At 45.9% G+C, this 21,122-nt stretch overlaps 3 protein-coding genes and 1 long non-coding RNA gene across 9 annotated transcripts; 1 reads left to right on the forward strand and 3 right to left on the reverse strand.

Moving 5' to 3' along the window:
- Nucleotides 1-61: 61 nt before the first annotated feature.
- On the reverse strand, nt 62-3,554 carry LOC127616902 (kelch-like protein 40a). The gene is made up of 6 exons (XM_052088720.1): nt 2,378-3,554; nt 2,115-2,275; nt 1,489-1,596; nt 1,213-1,398; nt 770-919; nt 62-308 (listed from the first exon to the last, which is right to left on the reverse strand). Exons 1-6 carry the CDS (start codon nt 3,476-3,478, stop codon nt 197-199), a joined length of 1,818 nt encoding a protein of 605 aa, XP_051944680.1. The 5' UTR covers nt 3,479-3,554; the 3' UTR covers nt 62-196.
- Nucleotides 3,555-4,263: 709 nt separating this feature from the next.
- On the reverse strand, nt 4,264-11,712 carry hhatla (hedgehog acyltransferase like, a). Of its 4 annotated transcripts, XM_052088726.1 has the most exons (13): nt 11,540-11,712; nt 10,681-10,793; nt 9,167-9,234; nt 8,941-9,054; nt 8,462-8,482; nt 8,029-8,223; nt 7,739-7,948; nt 7,400-7,571; nt 6,822-6,966; nt 6,708-6,743; nt 6,438-6,639; nt 6,193-6,334; nt 4,264-5,842 (listed from the first exon to the last, which is right to left on the reverse strand). In XM_052088726.1, exons 2-13 carry the CDS (start codon nt 10,784-10,786, stop codon nt 5,700-5,702), a joined length of 1,554 nt encoding a protein of 517 aa, XP_051944686.1. In that variant the 5' UTR covers nt 10,787-10,793; nt 11,540-11,712; the 3' UTR covers nt 4,264-5,699. The 4 variants fall into 4 exon arrangements, with proteins under 4 accessions (XP_051944686.1, XP_051944687.1, XP_051944689.1 ...); XM_052088727.1 differs by lacking the exon at nt 8,462-8,482; XM_052088729.1 differs by lacking the exons at nt 9,167-9,234; nt 10,681-10,793; nt 11,540-11,712 and having other exon boundaries at nt 8,467-8,482; nt 8,941-9,055.
- Nucleotides 11,713-12,798: 1,086 nt separating this feature from the next.
- LOC127587629 (CTD small phosphatase-like protein) lies at nt 12,799-20,688 on the forward strand. 3 transcript variants are annotated; one of them, XM_052046099.1, is made up of 8 exons: nt 12,799-13,742; nt 17,231-17,400; nt 17,572-17,598; nt 18,384-18,485; nt 18,580-18,636; nt 18,954-19,046; nt 19,475-19,660; nt 20,257-20,688. In XM_052046099.1, exons 1-8 carry the CDS (start codon nt 13,667-13,669, stop codon nt 20,380-20,382), a joined length of 837 nt encoding a protein of 278 aa, XP_051902059.1. In that variant the 5' UTR covers nt 12,799-13,666; the 3' UTR covers nt 20,383-20,688. The 3 variants fall into 3 exon arrangements, with proteins under 3 accessions (XP_051902059.1, XP_051902060.1, XP_051902061.1); XM_052046100.1 differs by having other exon boundaries at nt 17,231-17,391; nt 17,566-17,598; XM_052046101.1 differs by lacking the exon at nt 17,572-17,598 and having other exon boundaries at nt 12,800-13,742; nt 17,231-17,391.
- Nucleotides 17,319-17,657, reverse strand: LOC127587630 (uncharacterized). The gene is made up of 2 exons (XR_007958813.1): nt 17,572-17,657; nt 17,319-17,400 (listed from the first exon to the last, which is right to left on the reverse strand). It is a non-coding gene; the product is annotated as an uncharacterized LOC127587630 (long non-coding RNA).
- Nucleotides 20,689-21,122: the final 434 nt, after the last annotated feature.

The following is a 21,122-nucleotide window of genomic DNA, read 5'->3' on the forward strand; positions in this document are numbered from 1 at the left end:
ATCGCTCAACACTCTTTTGTTTTATTTCCATTGTGAATGTAGAACACAACATGGACGGTCGGATGTGTAAATTTCCTTTTATGAAATCCATCTGGCATTTCATTTCCATTCTCTGACTCATCCCCCAGTGACAAACACGCGTGATTACGCTTAATCGGTACACCGTCCTTGCTCGCGGCGCATTGTCACCATTGCGTTATAATTTGGTGAGGCGCAGAGTGTTGAGACGGACTGGAACGATGGTGGCTCCCCCCGCGTAGATAATTTCACGTAGAATCCCGCTCCAGCACTTCTCCGTCTCATCATATCTGTGGGAAAGATTGGCCTTTTAAAAAAATGTCGCCGCACACAGTGCAAGGATCATTCCTTTCATCGTAAAACGGAGCGGACGCACTCAATGAAGATCGCAAGCTTTAGTTTGTTACACGCGTCACTTTTCATATCAAACGAAAAGAAATCATTCGTAGTCGAATTCCAAACACTCCTTTGACAATAACCGTTCGATTTGATTGGCTGGTGCAAGCTCAGAATGTCCAACGTGATTTTGTACGAAGAATTTACGATCCACACAAGGGGTCTTTGTGTGTTGTCACACGTGTTTTTCATCGTTTTTGGAGCAAGCCTGCAGCAAAGGGGATGAAGTCGGGATGTTTTAATAACTCCTCTCCTCTGCTTTACTGATACTCTCCTGCTTTATTTTTCATATCTTTAATCAAATGATGATGACTAGTGAAGGGAGCGTGACCCTTGTGCGGTGAGGTCTTCCTACCTCCAGATGTCAGTCATTTCTGTCGGGGCGGGCTCCTCGCCGGCTTCGTCGGCCATCATGGCAAAGCCCCCCACAGCGTACAGGGAGCCCCCCGCGGACATCAGACTGAGGGAGCTGCGCTCCTGAGGGAACTCGGGAAAGTCAGACCACCTATAGGCGACACACACGCAAAGAGAAGATGGTGCGCGATTGCATTTTATTGATGGTGGCGACAAATCGCACAAAAATTCATTAGACCACACATCTGACTTCTTTTAAAAGATGACTTGAGCCCCAACTGAACTAAACCCCGCCTCAAAGCAGTTGCCGCGTTCCCCGTGACACGCTCATGCAGTCATCTTCTCTTTTACGGGATGATCATTTGCTCCTATTCCCGTTTTACGAGTCATTTCGTCCCACGCGGACAGATAGCTTGGCCTCACACTAAAAGCTGTCGTCCTTACTTGTTGCCGGCTATGTCGTAGACCTCCACAGAGCTGGTGAGACCCGTTTCCGTAACTCCCGTCACAACAAAAATCTGATCCTTGTGGACTACAACACCGAACAGGGAGCGGGCTGTTTTCAGGGGGGCCAAGTCCTTCCACTCAAACTTGGTGGGGTTGTAGACACAGACTCTCCTCATGCACTTCCTGCATCAAAACATCCATGATGAGCAATCATGATGTGAAATGAAATGTTACAATTCCACATAATGGCTCCAGATTACGAGTGCCACTTACTTGCTTTCCGATTTCCCACCAATCACATAGACCAGCCCTTTGTGTGATACAGTCCCATGGCCGTACACAGCATATGGAAGCGGGTCTGACTCCCCCCATTTGAATGATCTGAGGGGGGGGGGGGGTGAGAAAGCAGTCAAAGGATCAACTTTAACAAAATTAAGAGTAGTAAACACAGTTGATGATTCATTTTTGTAAGGACACACATTCCACTAAATATAGTGGTAGCCTTTCTTTGACCCTGCGCATTGAGGAACCTTTTTTTTTTTATGCCGGTGAGTGGGTAGCAGTGGCGGCATACAGGAAGAATTGGTTCAAGACTACGACTGTACGGTAAATATTACAAAACAAGGCCATTGACCCATTTATTTAAGATAGCGCTTATCCATGTTTGGGGTCATGGGTGAGCTGTAGCTTATCCTAGTCGACTTTGGGCGAGGGGCAGGGAATAGTTTGGACTTCACGGCAACCGTTCTCGGGGCCAGAATAAATCCATAGGAATCAAAAATAGTCACAATGAGCCGGCAGCTCAGCATGAATAAGTGAAATTTAAAAAAAAACAAAAAAAAGCCCAGTTCCAAAAACCATCACGAATTAAGATTTCTCACATCACTGCCTGTACTTACTGTCTGTCATAGATCATGACTGAGTCCAGAACATGCTCGCCTTCCTTCAGTTCCTTGCCTCCAACAACAAAGATGGAGTTCTCCACTTCTGCCATCCCAAACAAGCAGCGAGGGTTGGGCTGGGAGGGCATCCCTAACCACTCGGAACTTACGGGGTCAAACTGGGAATGACATTAACCGTGCCAAAGTAGGAAATCGACTGGAGACGTGCGCACATTGTTCAGATTTCAAACGGCCGAGAGGTCCCTCGGTTGAAACGTTACCTGTAAGAAGTAAGAGCTGAAGGGTTCGTCTTGGTTCTCCTCATTGTAGAGAAGCCCGCCCACGACAAAAACCTGGTTCTCCTTGGTCACCAGGCTGCAGTGGTTTTTCGGAATCTCTCTCGAGTCCGACACCACGAAGCACTCATTTGCAACGGGTTCATAGGCCACAGTCCCCGTTTCGCTGATCATGAGCAGCAAGTCCATCTCAAACATCCCGAAACGGGGGTTGTTGTTGAGTATTCCCGGCAGATAACCCTCTTCATCCTCCTCACTTCCTTCTCCCCTAGTCCTTTCCAACTTGGGTTTCGGCAGACGACCTCTGTGAGCGTCCTTAACCAGATCCAAGTCTTTCTTGATGCCCTGGTCCAACCGGATGTATTGATGTCGTTCCACTTTTTCTTTAAAGTAGTCCAAGGGCATCAACCTAAAGCGAACGCAGTGCAACAATTTGGGCAGTTCCTCAAGCCTTTTTTTCTCGTCGTGCGCGACCCAGTCCATCAACGATTCAAACACCAGTTCTTCCCGCTCCACGTTAAGCGCATCCGAGTTGATGATGAGCGCCAGCTCAGTCGCGGCGAGCTGCAGAAAATCCTGGTCCCTGATTACGACCTGATAGCGTTCACAGATGAACTCCTGAGCGGTCCGGGCGAGCCTGGGACAGTTCAGCAGCAGCCCCAACCTAAAGATAGCCAAGCAGTTGCCTAGCACCAGCTTTTCTTGAAGGTAGGACACACAAACAGAGAAGATGGACGGGATCTGGTACATGTTAGCAACTATGAAGATGTCCTGGACGTTCTGTTCTGTCAAATTAATGTCGGAGGTGTAGAGGTAGCGCAAAATCTTCCCCATCGTGCCGGGCTCGACATCTTTGAGGATGATGTCACGTGTCTTGCTCTCCTCCAGGTCGGACAGGAACATAGCCTTGAAGAAGGGACTACTGGCTGCCAAAACCAAGCGGTGGCAGGGGAACTCCTTGTCCTTGACTTTGAGGACGCAGTCCACAAACTTGTCATTCTCCAAGAGGTCACACAGTCCGTCTTGAAGGAGGATTTGCTGGTACATCCGAGGCTGCTCTGTCGGGTCTACGGTCAGAGCGGCCATTTTGTTCTGCTACCTTATCCCGGTTTTGCAGTAAGGAGAAAAGAGCGTCTGATCATTGCCTACAACTGAACACGACTGTCAGCGCTCGCATCCCAGATCGTTCTGCTCGGCCTTCGCTGGTTGGCTGCAGCTGTCAGTGGCTGTCACTCACCGTGGTTATTTATAGATGGGATACTCTCAAGGCTGAGGAATCCGTTTGGTGGATCGAAAGGGGGCGGGGCGGGGAGGGGCAGGGGTAGGGGCAGGGGCCCCACCCAACCTTTCACCACGTGGAGCCCACAAACAGCTGAATGCCCAACAGTGTGGACACGGTTTTATATACGGCACAATAGCTCATCAGGAAATTCCTCTGTTCCGTCACAGGCCGTTTATTTCAATGCAATTCATACAGCTAACTCTGGCTCGAAAAGAGAATCCCGTCAGATACTAAATCAGCTCTTGGAAGACCATCGTTTCAAAATAATATACACAAATGAAAGCGCTGAGTGAAGGTTTGAATAGCGTTCAGGGTTTTCCCTAGTGCATATATAAGCCACAGGTCCACCGGGGTTTTCTTGCCTCGCTGCCAAGTTATGCCAGCGCTCTATGGTGTACCCAATTTAAGTGCGTAGGTGCCCAAATTTTACATTGTGGCAAGAGAAAAGAATTATAGGTTATGATGATGACCTACTGAAATCAGTCCGAAGATTCCAGGCAGCACAACACAAACGCAACAGGAAAAAAATTTGTTCTTTCATCAGTTAAGTTAATCAAACATAAAAAAAAACAGTAGGAAGAGGCGTGCATGGATGGCTAAGACAGAGTGCTTTGATCGGATTTAATGTGTGAGGGGTGCGATGTTGATGTATGATTGCATGAATGCCCCTTGCTCTATGACAAATTTCTCCTCAGAGAGGCCAATAAAGAGAAACCTGAGCTGCCCCATTACCCCGACGTGGCTCCCTTGCCTGCAAGTGTGTGAAATGATTGCTTGTGTAGTGTGATGCAAACAACTTGAGCATTACACAGCAGAGTGTCAAATGAGTTTCCCTTCAGGGATCAACAAAGAACAATGATGGTGATTCTAAACGGCATTTTCAATTTGCAGCATTGGCATGGGAGGACAAGGTTTAATGTTCAAAAAAAGAAATACCAATCAATATGAGATTGTTGTAGACCTTTGCTTACTGTCAATAATTCCAATCTAAATTTGACTGTGAACAACTAAACGGGTGAAGGACAATTGTTGTTTTGAGAAATTTTAAATAAATACACAAAACACAAATTCGTGGCAAAGGTGTCATCTTTCACAGCAAACTGGAAAAGGAGGTTGTGGTAATCGGGTTCAGAGTCACCGGAAGAGAAGGATAGATTCAATAAGCGGCGGATTTGTCTGGCCTTTAAAGGTTTCGTTTAATGTCATTGGGTGAGTGCAACGACGGTAATCAAATTTGCCTAAACGACGCCATCTTGTGGTCAGAGAGGGCAACGCCGGATTCTGTGACAACAACGTCACTCGATCGAATTCGAAAACAATCGCTGTTGCTGTCCGTCTGAACAACACGGGTAACTGCATCTCATTTTAACTCTTTGTGCTCCAAGAAACAGATGATTTCGAGATGGAACAAAACTTTATTTTTCCTTTGTTCTAAAGGCCGATCGAGAAAAGGCAATGTAAACGTGGTGGTAACACCCCAGGGCTTTGGGTACAAATCGAATTAGCTTATTGCCCTTCATTGCTACGTGTGCAAAAAAAAGAGGTTTGAAGAAAAGTGACTCCTGCAATCAACTCCCATTGTCAAGACAGTGGCTCTCATTTTCCAGTGGGGACAGTACATATTCAAAAAGATCCAACACATTCTTGGTCGACATAACTAAGCATGCTTTGAGTCTCTGGAACAGATGTGAATAAATACAATTAGCTGCATGCAACGTGGAGGACTCCACAGCACCTCTTGTGTTTATCTTGCTTCATTGCACTCTGTCAGTGGCAACTCGGTTTCATGTTTTAGCCCTTTAAAAAACGTTGTGTGAATTACCGTGGAAGACATTCGCACTTGGAGTTGAATAAAATCAAAGGGTCTTTGTGGCAAACACTGTGATGATTATCACCAGAAAGTGCACTTACGGAAACGCCAGACTAACGATAGCAAAACACTACAGCCTGGCTCTTAAAGTCCGGTTGTGTTCTGAAGGCCGCAAGATGGAACAAACGTTGGGAGGCCTTGACTTTGGCATCTGATTATTCTGCCTTTTCTTTGTCGCCATCAAGTGGCTTGACGGGCTGCGCGTCTTCCAGCAGCGCTTGCCGTCTTTCGTGCTCTTTGACCAGCTGCACGCCACAGTAGGTCACCAAGAGCACAGAGATGGTAGACAGGGGAAAGCCTGAGTAGAAAGGGGGGGGGGGGGGCGTACATTATCTTTTGGAGCAATGTGAACCAGGGAGCATTAACACAGATGGAAACAGATTCAGAGAAGCAAGATATTCCCTGTCCATATATTATACCTTCATATATTTAATGTTGTCAGCAAAAAGATTGAAAATGACGCAACAATTAATTTACTTACTTTAGCTACTTTTGTGCGTTCATTTAGAATCGGTAATTCCACTTTTACCAGAGTCATCGTCTTCTTTTTTAAGTATCTTCTACTTAAGAGCACAGAGTGTAAATATTTTCCCCACCACTAAAATTTACTAAATTACTAAAGGGATTTCATTGGGATTTTTCCCCTACCTTTGAAAATCAGTCTTCTTCCAACCAACTTGGCAAATTCCAAACTGTTCAAGGAAAGAACATTGTAGAGGATAATGGCCCAGAAATTGGCAGCGTTGAACAGACCCCGAATTCTACGTGACATGGCTTCACCCATCAAGCCCTACATGACGATAGGAAAAAAATGCTTAGTCCACACAAACGTTGTGGCCAGTAAGGGGAACTTGATTGTGGTTGTGAAGAGTTTCTCGGTTTCCTTTTCTCACCTCTATGGTAGAAAATGGCGAAATAGAGAAAAACTTGGCCACCCAAAGCTCAAAGTTGAGGCCGAAGCAGTTGAAAAAGGACCAGATATAAACCAGTTCACACGGGCCGAGCCATAGCGCGGTGATCGCAAAGGTGCTCACGGTGGCCAGGAGCTCCTTGAGGATTTTATCGTGATCTCCGCCAATGTAGTCGTAAACATACCTGAGAGACATTCAATGATGATAAGACGTAATCTGTGTTAGGTCCAGAAATCCGATCACAATACTCACTTGCAGAGCCAGTCGTTGATGCCTCTGTCAAAGTGCCTAAAAAAAACAAATCCAAATGGTGTTTGACGACGGTCCAGTCTCCAATATGAAACGCATAAGTGTGTTGATACTCACGTCTCGGCAAAGACGTATAGCATTGTGATGCATTTAGGAGGCTGAGGGGGGTCGAGGTGGTCCAGTCTTGCCACCGTGTTAATGACGCCAAACATCACGGCCGCTTTTAACCAGTCGTACACCAGGTTGAAGTAAGCCAGTCCGGCTGCAAAGGTCAACACGAGTGAATTCCCCACCAAAATCAGATTGCTCTTTCTTGTGAAATTACGCAAGAATCAAAAGCAATCAACCGTCAATCAAAAGTGACGGACTCCCAAGAGTTGAATAAATATCAACAGCAGAAGTCGGTCGTTTACATCTTGATCACAATGAAAACGCTAAAACCGAAGAACCTCTTGCCAAAGATGTCCGAGCATTCTGATCAGCGGTATAGCTCAGGACACACGCGACCAATCACGCAGGCAGTCACGGAATGGGAATTGATCCCCACGCCGGCTGCCTCATCCATTCATCCTTTCATTTTTCCATACCACTTCATCCCCGTGATGGACTTTGATGCGGCGTGATGGCTGAAACGTACCAACAAACAACATTCGAAAAGAAAAGCTCGTCTCCAACCCCGTAGACGGCACGCTCACCTAGACACCAGTCAGAAAGTCGGGAGACCAACTTCATGTCACCGGGGATTGTCAAAATGTAGAGATAGTGGAATGCAGCATCCACCGTCAGGATCGCCGCCAGGTGCAACACGGCCTTGGCGGTGATGTTCCACATCTCCCTCTCTTTGCGGGTCAGCTTGGTGTCGTTGGCCTGGAGAGGCAAACAAAATCTAACGTTAATATTGTCTCTGATGATACTTCCTCGCAGTTGTCACAAAAGGGCGCCGTTCAAGATGGGATCAGCGGCACAACGCGGATCTTTGGAGCAGAGGAAGTGCCGTCTCGTCTGCAGGGTATTCATCGCCATTCATTCATTACCTGTGCGTGATACTTGTCAAAGGTCATGACGGGCCCAAAGAAGAAGAAGGGCAGGTAGAAGTTGTATTTCAGCAGGTCACAGAACGTGTAGTTGCCCTCTTTCTTCTCACAGTTCTCCAAAGCAAAGCTCATACAACGCATGATGGTGAAGCCGCAGCCGCCGTAAAAGAGGACGTCTTGCAGGTGAAAAGAGCCGCTCACCAATGTTTCCTGTAGGTGTCATTTGAACGATTGATTTTGTACCTCAAAGGCTCTCGTATCAAAACAGCCGGCAAATGAGAATACTCGACCTGCCAAGAGTTGTAGGGCTCCAGCTTGATGGAGGCGAGTGTGGCCAGGCCTGCGGCCAAGCACATCCATTTGGTCTTGAACACAGCGACGCCGTACAGTACGGTGCAGTGAGACAGAACTAAAGCCGTGAAAGTCCAGCCCATCGTGACCAGGACCGCCGAAATACCGTACGCGCAGAAGACGAGCGATCTGTGCTGTAAGGGGAAAGACGAGCCACTATTACCTGGAAGCTGTGACTTAAGATTTATATTTTGAATGACTTGCGTTGACAAGAAAAAGACTGTTAAGTGCCATAAGAAAGCGTTATACACCACAACGGATAATTGTTTGATCAGTGAGACAACAACAAAAAAAAACTCGGATCTACAATGAGTGGAAATGAAACAACGCGAGTGTTATGATGGCAAACACTCACAAGTATAGTAAGGTTACCTTACATCCATCCATACCAATCTTCATCGTCGGCATGAAACAAGACAGAAAATAGGTTTAAAACACGTTGAAATGTTTTAAACATGACGGATTTCACGGAACATCTGAACGTCATCACGCTCAACCCACGCACATGCAAATGAGCGGCTCCCGCTAAATTGAGAGCCCGCCCCCTTGTGGTAAAACCAGAATCAATCAACTGGCCCACCCGGCGGGCATCTGCCTTGCAGGTCACATGGCCAGTCTAGCCTACGGGAGCCATTTTTAAGTATGAAGTGTAAATGAATCCGTTTCAAATACATTGCAATACAATCCGAGTGCACCACGCACAAATATTTCACACACGTGTAAATCGAGAGTTTACACAAAGAAGCAAATATATACCTTCTTGCGCAGCTACGCCATGACAATCCTCATGGTCTATTGCCGCGACACACACACACACACACACACAGAGTACAGTACACACATGCATGCACCTTTGGGGCCAGCAAGGTGAAGATTTTGGCAAAAATCACGTGGCCGCTGAGAGCAAAAAGAATGTGATTGCGGAATGTCGAGAACCACATCACCCATTCAAAGTCGGCAACGTCCTGCGCGGAAAAAGAGAAAAAAAAATTAGCACGTACGAACAAGCAAAAACGATCAAGATCGTGAATGATTTAAAAAAATAATAATAATAATAATAAACAATCGGTAAGTTACCATTTTCCTGCCAAAGTAATACCATCCTGGTTTTACACTTCCCCTGAATGCCTTTCTGCTGACATTTTCTGAATAAAGAGCGCAAATGTGCAGAATTAGTACAGGGACGCATGAGGTGGACATTGTCAACGATCGCCTTGAATAGTTTTGCCGATTAAGACTGTCCGACGATCACAAACCAAAGTGTGACGAACTTTTGCTTTGCTATCAGGTAGCCACTGTTTGCAGAGTTCAATGGCGACCGAGCGAGAGACTGAGATTTGAAAGATCGGCAAAGGGAAAAGCGCGACATATATTAGGAAATTGTTGCATAGAATTCGGAGCGTGAAAGCACTTGAGTCATTCATTCATTCATTCATTCATTCATTCATTCATCTTCCGAGCCGCTTGATTCTCACTAGGGTCGCGGGGGGTGCTGGAGCCTATCCCAGCTGTCTTCGGGCAGTAGGCGGGGGACACCCTGAATCGGTTGCCAGCCAATCGCAGGGCACACATAGATGAACAACCATCCACGCTCACACTCACACCTGGGGACAATTTAGAGTGTTCAATCAGCCTGCCATCCACATTTTTGGAATGTGGGAGGAAACCGGAGCACCCAGAGAAAACCCACGCAGGCCCGGGGAGAACATGCAAACTCCACACAGGGAGGCCGGAGCTGGAATCGAACCTGGTACCTCTGCACTGTGAAGCCGACATTCTAACCACTGGACTACTGGGCCGCCCTAGCACTTGAGTCAAAGTGACAAAATAAGATGTGACGTAACGGGATCGCCGTGATCTTCTGGGCTCTTAATGCAAATGTTACATGTTGTTGGACCCAGAGAAAACCCACGCAGGCCCGGGGAGAACATGCAAACTCCACACAGGGAGGCCGGAGCTGGAATCGAACCCGGTACCTCTGCACTGTGAAGCCGACATGCTAACCACTGGACTACCGGGCCACCCTAGCACTTGAGTCAAAGTGACAAAATAAGATGTGACGTAACGGGATCGCCGTGATCTGGGCTCTTAACGCAAATGTTACATGTTGTTGGAACCTTTGGTAAATACTCTGCTGGCGTGGGCGGCAGGACGCCCTCAGCTTTTTAACTCCTCTCGGAAGGAGCGGCCATATATGAGCATTTCGAGATTCAAATAGGAAAGCGGACAGAATTGTATCTTCTAAGTGCTGTGGAAAAGCTCACCGCACTTTCTGTACCATTCCCCCCCGCATTACACTCGGGCCATTCAAGTCTGTGTGATGAGTTTACCGTTGTGCAAAAACAACCGGCATTGTTTCCGTCTTAACTCTGTGGAAATGGTCAGCCGAGTGGAACTGTGGATGTGATATCTGACAGAATTTCATCCAGAGAGTACCGGTAATCGCTTTATCCTTTCATTCTCCTCATATTAATCGAAAGGTGTTGGGGAGCGGCGGTGCCTAAATCTCCCAACCGTTGGACGCAGTTGAACTGAACGCCGGTCAAAAATGGTGCCGTTTGCAATGATACGGTTTGTTTTCAGCCACTCACCGCTTGAAGCCTCAACTATCCAACTGGCAGCCCATGCCAAAGCCCCGGCGAGTACGGCAATGTAGAGATACAGCTCATATCTGGGGAGGCCAGCCTTGATCCCCATGCTTGATCTTCGCAGAAGTGGCCCCAGTCAGACAAACATCAAACGTTATGAGGGGGTGAGTCACAAAAAGGAAAATACACAGCTGGGGACATATAAGAGGGTGTTTTGGGGTATTTATTGCGTCACTGTGACCACTTCCAGATAACACCTCAAACTGAACAGGACTGTTTCCAGCAACATTTAATCAATACAACTTTGTATAACAACAAATAACATGTCAGGCTACAAACACATGACGGTGTTTAAAGGGTGCACTTGTTAAGGTCACATCCAGACATTTTACAAGTTGGCATTGCACTGTTAAGCCTTTAAGAGGGACAGGACGGTGACTTAAATAGGATTGCGGGGCTCCGGCTCCTTGGAATCAGCACGGTCAGCCGCGCAACCTTACCTCTCGCTCCTATTATAGCCCGAGCAGTTGGTGTGCAGCTGCAGTGCTATGTGATCTGAGCAGGGGCTTCTCTTCACTCCACTTGCTCATGACAGCAATGACCAAGAGCGGCGCATCCATTTGCAGCATTGAGTTATGCGTTATTTTTTGATCTATTATTGTACTTTGTGTTTATGTTAAAGAGCGTTGGACCAAAAAAAAAAAAGTATCCTGCTTGCACAATGCCAAGTAACCATGGTAAAGCAGCAGGAGTGCCGCAAAGTCTCCTGCATACAAACTGTGAGTAAGTGTTTTACTGCTGTATGCAGAACTGAGAGCGCCCCGGCTTTGATTTCATCTTTACTGTACAAGACTTCACTCACCTTGTGTCCGCTTCACACAGCCAATAGTCTCCTCGAAATGGAGAAGAAATAAAAGTAAAGGGGGTGGAGGAAGGCGGCTAGATCATCCGTCTTGAGGGGGCTTGCTGCTTGCTGCCTGCATTTGTCAGCCTAGGCCAGTCAGGATGTTGCAGAACTCAACGAACGGAGGAGGGAGGGGGGGGGAGTGAAGGGGAGGGGGGGTTATATTTATCCACCACTACTGCTCCACAGAGGGGTGGTCCACTGTCACTCGAGAGCAACCAAACACTCAGGGACATTGACGGTGGTTAAAATGAGGGAGCGAGCAGGTGTATCGGTCAGTTGCATCGTTTCAAAGATGCATCACTTGTCTTTTTATCTTCAGTTGCACAAATTTATAGTGGAAATACACATTGTGTATGACGTAAAACGTAACACTTTCGTGCTATGTTAAACCACTTTTGAAGTATTTTTAATCATTAAATAATCTATCTGTTATGATTCTACATGGAAAAGACAATGCGGTGTTATATAAAATTAAAATGACATGTCCATTGCAGGGCGGCCCGGTAGTCCAGTGGTTAGCACGTCGACTTCACAGTGCTGAGGTACGGGTTCGAATCCCCTGTCCGGCCTCCCTGCGTGGAGTTTGCATGTTCTCCCCGGGCCTGCGTGGGTTTTCTACAGGTGCTCCAGTTTCCTCCCACATTCCAAAAACATGCAAGGCAGGCTGATTTGACGAGTTTGCATGTTCTCCCCGGGGCCTGCGTGGGTTTTCTACGGGTGCTCCAGTTTCCTCCCACATTCCAAAAACATGCAAGGCAGGCTGATTTGACGCTCTAAATTGGCCATCTAGGTGTGAGTGTGGGTGTGGATGGTTGTTCGTCTCTGGCTGGCAACTGATTCAGGGTGTCCCCCTTCCTACTGTCCGAAGACGGCTGGGATAGGCTCCAGCACCTCCCGCGACCCTAGTGAGGACCAAGCTGTTCGGAAAATGAATGGATTAATGTCCAATACACTGGAAAGCTGATTTTTACTTCATAGAATTTGTGGGAATTTATGACAATTTCCGATAATAAAGAATAATTCCGTATGTATATCATTTCACAATTACATTGGGAAAATATATAAGTAAATACTTGTGAAGATTTGTTTGGGTGAGGATGTGACGAATGGTCGGTATTGTAAAATGTTTTCACAATAAAGCAATGTCAACTTTACGACACTACGTGGCGCTCTCTGTCCTGTTAATATGCACAAAACTGGTAACTCGCACATCTGCTTGACATACGCGCTGAAAACGTCAACTTGGAGTCGCTTTTCGGTGCACGCCGCAAACATTTATTTGTTAAGCGCGCTTTATGCGTTGGAGCACAGTTGACTTCGCCAGTCAACTTTAGGAAGTGATGTATGTCAAACACAAGGTCGAAAGGAGGCCTGGAATTCGTTTATGCAATAATAACAGGGGAACGAACGAGCGGCGTGAGTTTCTGCGAGGTCGTTCGGCGAGTGCGAGCCGCTCGGAGAAGTCGCTCACAGCATCTATGACAGATGCAAAGCGTCCCCTCCCACTCGATTCTGTGCGGCCCCACTTCAGATCCAATTCCAAATACATGCATAGCCTCAATGGTGCACGGGGGGAATGAAGGGCCAGCGCGTCAGGCTACAAGTTAGCTCCTCAACTTTATAGCGTCTTGGTGTATGGTTGGGAAGAAGAGCTTCGACGGCCATCAAAGTGTTTTGGACACCGCAACAGACGCGGACGCTTGCGCATCGTTTTGGGGGTGGAGGGGTGATCGGAGCTTCGCGGCTAACCGAGCCAAGCTAGTTGTTAACTTCAGCTAGCGGTTGTTTCAACGTCGTTTTGTTTTACTTTTAAGCTAGTTTGCACTGTCGGGCTTATCCGGCAAAAGAACGTTGTTTTGCGCGGAGTTATAGATGACATTCCTCGGGAGGCTTTTACTGAGCACCGAACTAGCTGACTGGCTACCCGCGCTGCAACAACGCTTCCCTCGGACGCTTGTGTGTCTTTTGTGGGCTCCCTGCTCTCCCTCGGCTGAAACAGCTAGCTCACGTTAGCTAGCATACCCGCCCGAGCAAGCGGGCTAATATTGCGGGAGTCGAAAAGCGGAATAACCAGCCGGCTCGATGGACCATATGTCCATAATAACCCAAGTTTCCAACCCGAAGGAGGAAGAAATAATATCCTTCAACCAGGAAAAAGGTAAGAACAGTGGGTGGGCGAATGGACGTAACGGTAGCTAGCTTCGCTAACTACTTCGAGTGTTGGCGCAGCTATTTGCGCCCGACTGTACGTGAACATCATATCGCTTGCAAACACAAGTTGTATTTGGATACAAACTCTTTCAGCAACAGGTTTATCGGACCGTTTCGCCCGCTTTAGGTTTCATAGCAAGTCCGACATATCTTCACTGCATAAGTCACTAGCATTGATATTAAGAGTATTTGAGACTTCTTGTTGATCAAATTTGTCCCATTTAAAAGGTGGTTTGGTAACGCTGGAAGTCCACGCCACTCGCGAAGAATTGCTTTGACACCAAATACATGTTCCGGTATCTGCATGTCCCACCATCGCCCTGTCATTTTAATCTTCTTTGCCCTGCATCCTATACTTTAATGCTGAAGTATCGCAAACGAGAATAAAGGTGGGCGATGGATGGATGGTTCTGTCAAGTCATTACTCAGTTTTCACTTGTAAACGGGGATGCAAGAATTGTTGAGTTCCCGTGGAATAAAAAGAGAAGAAAAATATCTATTACCCAGAACTAAAGCGTGGAATCTGAAAATCAAAATCGTTTTAGATTTGCCTTGGTCATTCCAGCTGTTCTCTGTACTCCTTATGCTCATTTGGGCCTGTGGAAAACCACGAAACGCAATCTTAGCACCTTGGGATGTTTCAATACTTTTTTGTCATATATTGAAAACATTTGTTTGACCGTACAGCAAGCAACATTAGAAGTTATATGCCATAGTCACGTTTTATATGCATGCATGATTTTAAAAAAAAAGCTAACCTTAACCATGAGTACAGTATTTGTAGTAAATTCTTTGACATCACTTAATACAAAAAAATCCTCTACTCCAAGTTTTACGTCGTATAAGTTAAGTTAAGATTAATTTCCTCTTTTATTAACTGTTTTGAATTTTAACCTGGAGTCTCATCTCTTAACTTGTGTTTTTAGACTTATGTATGACTCATAGTTGAGGTCAAAACACAGCATTGATTTGTGCCCCTTCCTCAGACCACAGGCACAGTTTACAGGTCACTTGTCACCGGAGGGCCCATATCAATGTTAAAGCTCACCCTTCCCTTTTCAACTTCAGTAGTAATATGAGGACTCTCTTTCTATCTTTCTAGTTTTTTTTTAACCTAAGCACAACAATGTACTCTCCTCTAAGGCCAAAAGTGTAACAAAGACGAGACATGGCCGTGATAGCAAATTATCTTTGTATATTTGTGGTGGGTGCCGACCGATGTGGATTTTTTTAGGCCCACTCTGAAATTTGGTGGAGCCAAATTTTGATAACTCATTAATGGCTTGATTAATTAAAACCCACAAAATAAGTACTGAATAAAATAAATGTTTTGGTCCTCGAATGTTGTCAGCAACAACTGCTAGTTGCGGCCATGTAGTTCTCGCCATTTTTGCCCCCATGGATTCAAAATGCGATGAAGCAACAGTCAGTCGCAGACAATCAACTGAATTGTTTGTGATCTCAAAACCAGCCTTTTTGGAAAAGGTGGAACAGGGAAAATTGTCCCTAGCAAACATCCAGTGTCAGTTCTGTCACACATTGCACATGAGATGGCTGAGGTTTATGGTGGTTTACTGTGCACTCAGTCACTGATTTGTCTTGGCCGATCTCCTGCGACTCACATGACTAGCAGCCCATCTGTTCCAGAGGAATGTGACAGGTAGACCTGCTCCTTCAATTGAACAGGCTCCAGTGTGTCTGGACAAAATCTGAGCACCTCTGCTTCGCTACTGAATGTTATATAACATGCGGCTGTAGTTACTCACTACATTGCTGTCGTTGCTCAACAGCAGCCTAAAGATAGACTCCCAGCCCGGCTGGCTCGTGCAACACTCTGACCTCAGGTCCAAGCTTAGCTACTTGGTTCATGCGTACAAAGAATGACGGTTTCTTCAAATCGTTTTTTTTGGTTCCACGTTTTCAGCAAACGGTGTCGATTGAAGTTGCCGATCACTTGGGTGTTTTTCGGGGTCTCCTTTTGTCTTTGTTAAAATGTTGAAGTGAGGATGAAATTGGAGGAGGGTCGGCTATTTCAAGTTGAGACTCGACTCTCGTCGTGGTTCACGAGGCTCCAAATGTGTCTGTGACATGGAATGCTACTTACATCATGCCTTCACTCTCATGATACAGTATTGATACAGCATACACGCGCACATCTCCTTCAAAGTAGCAGGATCAAAGGAGGATTGTGACAATAGTCCAGGGTTGCTAGCGCCCCCCCCCCTTTTCTTTTTTTTTTTTTTTTGCTTGCTTGTCCAACATCTTCATCAAATGTGATGGGACCTCCGAATCTGAACGCATTCTGGACTGCTTTGCCGGTCAACTTTCAGTGTTTTTTTTTCACAATTTAAAATCATTTCTCATCATTAGGAAATAATGAAATTGGTGCCAACAAAACATACATTTGTATTTGAAAGGGGGGCCGTGGCCATTTTTCTACTTGCTGTCGACTGAAAATGACTTCACAGCACCTCAGGGCTCAACTTGTGAATGTCACATGACCAAACCCAGAAAGCAGGTAAATGATCGGTCGTCGCTTGAGTCCTTCAGCACCGTGATGTCATTTTCAGTGGACAGCAAGGTGCAAAATGGCCGTCCACAGAAATGAATAAAAACGTCTGCATTTTCCCGCTTAACTCATACTCGCCTGAATGCCGTGTTTTGACTTGTGGGGCTGTGTATAACATACTGTTGTTTTTTTAAAAAAAAATCCTTTTGGACCTGACCTCTCCTTGAAGTATTTTGTGGACGCTACTGCCACACAAGTCCACTTGAAGATTTGTAGTGTTGTTCAGACAAGTGGCAAACTCCACTAGAAAGCTCCATGATTGCTATGCCGTTCTGCAGCTGGCTGCGTGGGAGTAATTACATTTCTCTTGTTGCCAAAGTGTTGAACTGCATACAACATGTAGTTGATTTTTTTTCCTGCCCCCCCCCCCATTCTCAATGTGAGGCGAAAAATGACTCCTTAACAGATCTAAATGAGTTAGTTTATAAATTATTTTTAAAATATACACAGTATATATTAAATATTATTTTAATATTTCTACTTATTTCTTTTGACGTCAACGTGCTTAAAACGTGACTTGCTGCATGAGTGAGGTGACTCCCCCGGACGATTGGCCGCATCCCATAATGCTTCACTGTTTAAGATTCAATTTTTTCCCATTTATTTCATGTTCCAAAACAAAGAGTTGCTTGTTGCGCGGATGAGATATTTTCTTTGAAAGTGACTTTCAAACAAACTTTGCATAAAATGTTGTCTTTGCGCAAATCTTGTTCGGCCTTTTCTACTCTGTCACCGAGTGACTTCGTCTTTGGCATTTTGTGGGGGGTCCCAGTGCAGTGTTCAATTGCATTGATTTATCACAGCTTGTTTTCCATTCTCTTCACTCAACAGCCTCTTCTATTCTCTTCTCTCTTCTGTGTTGACAGCATCGCAGACCAACGGCAGTCTCAAGAAGCAGAGGAGCAGGAGCATCTTCAGCACATTCTTCTGCTGCTTCCGCAACTACAATGTGGAACCGCCCACAACCAATAGCAACACAGCTCCCCTGCCTCCCCCTCAAACCGAGGAGAACGGATCGCCGCCCAAGGTGAGCTCTCTAGACGCCGACTCCTTGTACATATTAACACTCCCATTTCTGTCTCCGAATTTTTTTTTTTCATTTATATGTGTGACTGTCTTTCCTTCATCTTCATGAACCTTTCCCACCCCCTTTTTTTTTGGTCCCTTTACCCCACGCCCTTATTTTGTACACGTGTTGGAGTGTGACAAGGTCGAGGTCCTCCCTGTCCCGAGTGTATGTATGACCGTCTTTCCTTTGCATGTAGCCTTGTGTGGGCCGCTGCTGGCACGTTGGGCCTGTGTGGGCTCCACAGTGCTCCTTGGACAGCTTTGCTGCTACACTGCAGTTCATTTTCAGCCTACTGAAGCTGCAACTGCCTTAAGGCAGCTGCGGGTTTCAATGGTGTCTCGGTTGCTTGATCTGCACGAACATTTGAACGCCAAAATTGCTCTCATCCATCCAGGTGTTGAAGGGAATCCATTTGTGCTTGAGGTTTATCAGTTGAGAGGCGTCAAGTATGCTATTTTGGCGTGATGGTACGCTTATTGGTGTACCAATAAATGTGCACGCAAGCAGCTGTTTGAAACTCCAAACCTCCAGACAGTCTCTTGTTCAAGAGTACTGGCTCTCTTTTCGAGTAGCATCAATGATCTTAGAAATTCTCCTCGGGCTCAGCTAACACATGCATGGCCTTGTCCTGTGATCATTTTTGTACATTTTCATGAAATCTCCATTGACCTAAACACAGATTTAACCTCCTCAAAGATGTCTTAAGAATGAGGTTCACTCACCTAATGTGTACTTGCTGTGTGTCAGACCAATTTCAGACACGTTGGAGGCTCAATAAAAATGATGCTGGTGGCATTTCTGCTCAGGGGGTGCACATTAAATAATTGATGCAAGTTATATTTATTGTGCCTGTTTTTCATCTGCTCGTCTCTCCCTCGTTCTGGGTCGCTCACATCTCCCACCGATCTCTGTGAGTAAATCGGATGTTGTCGGTCTTGTCTTCCACACAGCCGCCAGCCAAATACCTCCTACCAGAGATGAAAATTTCGGACTACGGTAAAAAGTGTGTTGTGATCGACTTGGATGAAACTCTCGTCCACAGCTCATTTAAGGTAACACCGAGCAGACACGCAACTGGTCATCACCGCTGCATTACTTTTGGAAATGCTTCTGGACTCATGTGGTGTTGTTTTGTTCTGCCCACAGCCAATCAGCAATGCAGATTTTATTGTTCCAGTGGAGATCGATGGCACAGTTCATCAGGTAATCTGCTCCCTTGTGGATACATATGCTTTGATTTGGGTTCGAGACAAGACGACCATTTGTGCACCCACGAGAGGATCCCGAGGAAATGGTTGTTATCTGATTCAAGTAATCCAGGATAGGCTGTGATTATCCTGGTTGGCCTATTCATGATTACTTGCGCCAGGTGGCAGCCTCAAATTCAAAAAGCAGTGGTTTGACACCGCAACCGTGAATGACAGCGGGATCGGTGACCTCGGATGCTCCCCGAAAAGCGCTCGAGTTGTTGCGGTAGCTGCGAGCGCCTTATCTCAGACTAACTTTTTGCCTTCGTGCAGGTTTATGTGCTGAAACGACCACACGTGGACGAGTTCCTTCAAAAGATGGGAGAGTTGTTTGAATGTGTGCTCTTCACAGCCAGTCTTGCAAAGGTGCGTGAAGACCAAGCTGCGACTGCCTTGGCGTTCATTTGCAAGACAATGATGGTCATTTTCTTTTGCCCTCTCAACCTTTTTTACAATCATCTTGCTTTTCTGTTTGCCGGTTATAAGTCGGTAAGTGATATGCGGAGGGGTTTGGCTGACGGGGGACAAATGTGAAACTCTAGATGTGTTCCAGAATATTACAGATGTCGTGAACCCTCTCCTGTGAAGACATAGACAAAGTCTGCTTTGTATCCTCTAGCTATAATGTGTGTGTGTGTGTGGGAGGGGGGGGTGTAGACTTTCAGGCACACTGCTTCGTGAAGCCGTGTTTTAATTTTTTTTTTTTTTTTTTAAGTTCGTCGACTTCAGGACACGGTTAATATTTGTCTTCCGAGCATACTAACAGCATGTTTGTTTTGATGTGGCTTGGCCAGTACGCAGACCCCGTGGCAGACCTGCTGGACCAGTGGGGCGTGTTCAGGGCGCGACTCTTCAGAGAGTCCTGCGTGTTCCACAGGGGCAACTATGTTAAGGACCTCAGCCGGCTCGGGCGAGAGCTCAGCAACGTCATCATTGTTGACAACTCACCCGCCTCGTACATTTTTCACCCAGAAAATGCTGTGAGTTGTCCCGCCCCCCCGATATGACTTAATGTGTCCGACCCAAAAACGTACTTAAAAATACATCGGCAAACAGTAATTTGTGGCTGTAACCATGCCACAAAAAAGAGGATCAGTCAAGCAGCAGCAACATGCTGATTTTTCAGCCAAGACCAATGAAGTAGTTGTGTGCACCGGAAAAAAAATACATTTTGCTGCATTCGACACGTCGTTATTTAAAAAAAAAAAAAAAAAAAAAACACTCACACACGCACCATAGTTCTACCACATTGAGGGATGAAACATCTTTGAACATCTTGGGCCTTGTTCACACTTGTAATTTGTTTTTTTGCTTTAGACCAAAGCATTTGAGATCAGACTTTTTTTTTTTTTTAAACTGTCACAGAATATCGTCAATGTGCCAGGTGTTCTTCCTTGGTTACCATGGAAGATATGGTTAACGGTGTTTCCAAGCATAGCACACATGACAGCCTGTGCCAAAATCTGTTTGTGGTCAGCCTCAGTTAATGATGGTATTTGGAGAGAAAATATGTTATGATTTGAGATGGCACTTGGTGTCGGAACATTTGAAACCACGACAACAATTGTGTCCGTAGGTGCCGGTCCAATCTTGGTTTGACGACATGAATGACACGGAGCTGCTGGACCTGCTGCCTGTCTTTGAGGGACTTAGCAAAGAAGAGGAGGTTTACGGGGTCCTCCAGAATTTGAGAAGCAGGTAGCATCTGCACTCGCCATCCTCCTCTTTCGACCTATACACCCCCCCCCCCCCACCCAACTTGCTCTCTCCAATACATCTCACGACTGAGGTGACGCGGGGTCCCGCCACAATAGTCTCATCTCCTGGAGACTGGCTGCATTCGGAGTGCCATCTCATATGAGAAGAAATGCACTTAATTCACCCAACAACAAAAATACTCACGTGAAGATCTGCAGTTGCCACCATTGGGGACAAAATGCTATGAGGAAAGAACTCTGGTCTTTATTTTCAAACCAACAAAGTTTTACTATTTGGTTAAGTCCTTCAACCTCCCCCCCCCTCCAAAAAACAAAACAAAACAAAAAACAACTTTTTGGTCTGAAACTTTTAATGTGGTACGACACAGGTCGGAAAAGATTTTGTCCTTGTGTTGTTGCTATGCAGGCAGTTTGTGGTCACGGGAAGGACCGTGACTCTTTTCTTACTGTGAATGAAGTGCCTTGTGTGTGAGTATTGTTTCTACAGGGAGCTCTTTTCTACATGGCATATTTCTTCAGTGCTCCAGGTTTTTCACACCGTATGCTTTTGAGTGGACACACAAGTATCTTTACATCGCATATTTCCTGAAATTTGGAATCATCAGATGTCTCTGTGGTGTTTTTTTTTTTTATGCCTGTGCCATCATACAGACGTGACTTTTGTCTTTCTGCGTTCATTGTATTACATAAAGCGAGTGGATTTATTTTAGGCAAAGCTTGTGAC

This window comes from Hippocampus zosterae, chromosome 15 (genome assembly GCF_025434085.1).
Source record: "Hippocampus zosterae strain Florida chromosome 15, ASM2543408v3, whole genome shotgun sequence".
NCBI lineage: Eukaryota > Metazoa > Chordata > Actinopteri > Syngnathiformes > Syngnathidae > Hippocampus > Hippocampus zosterae.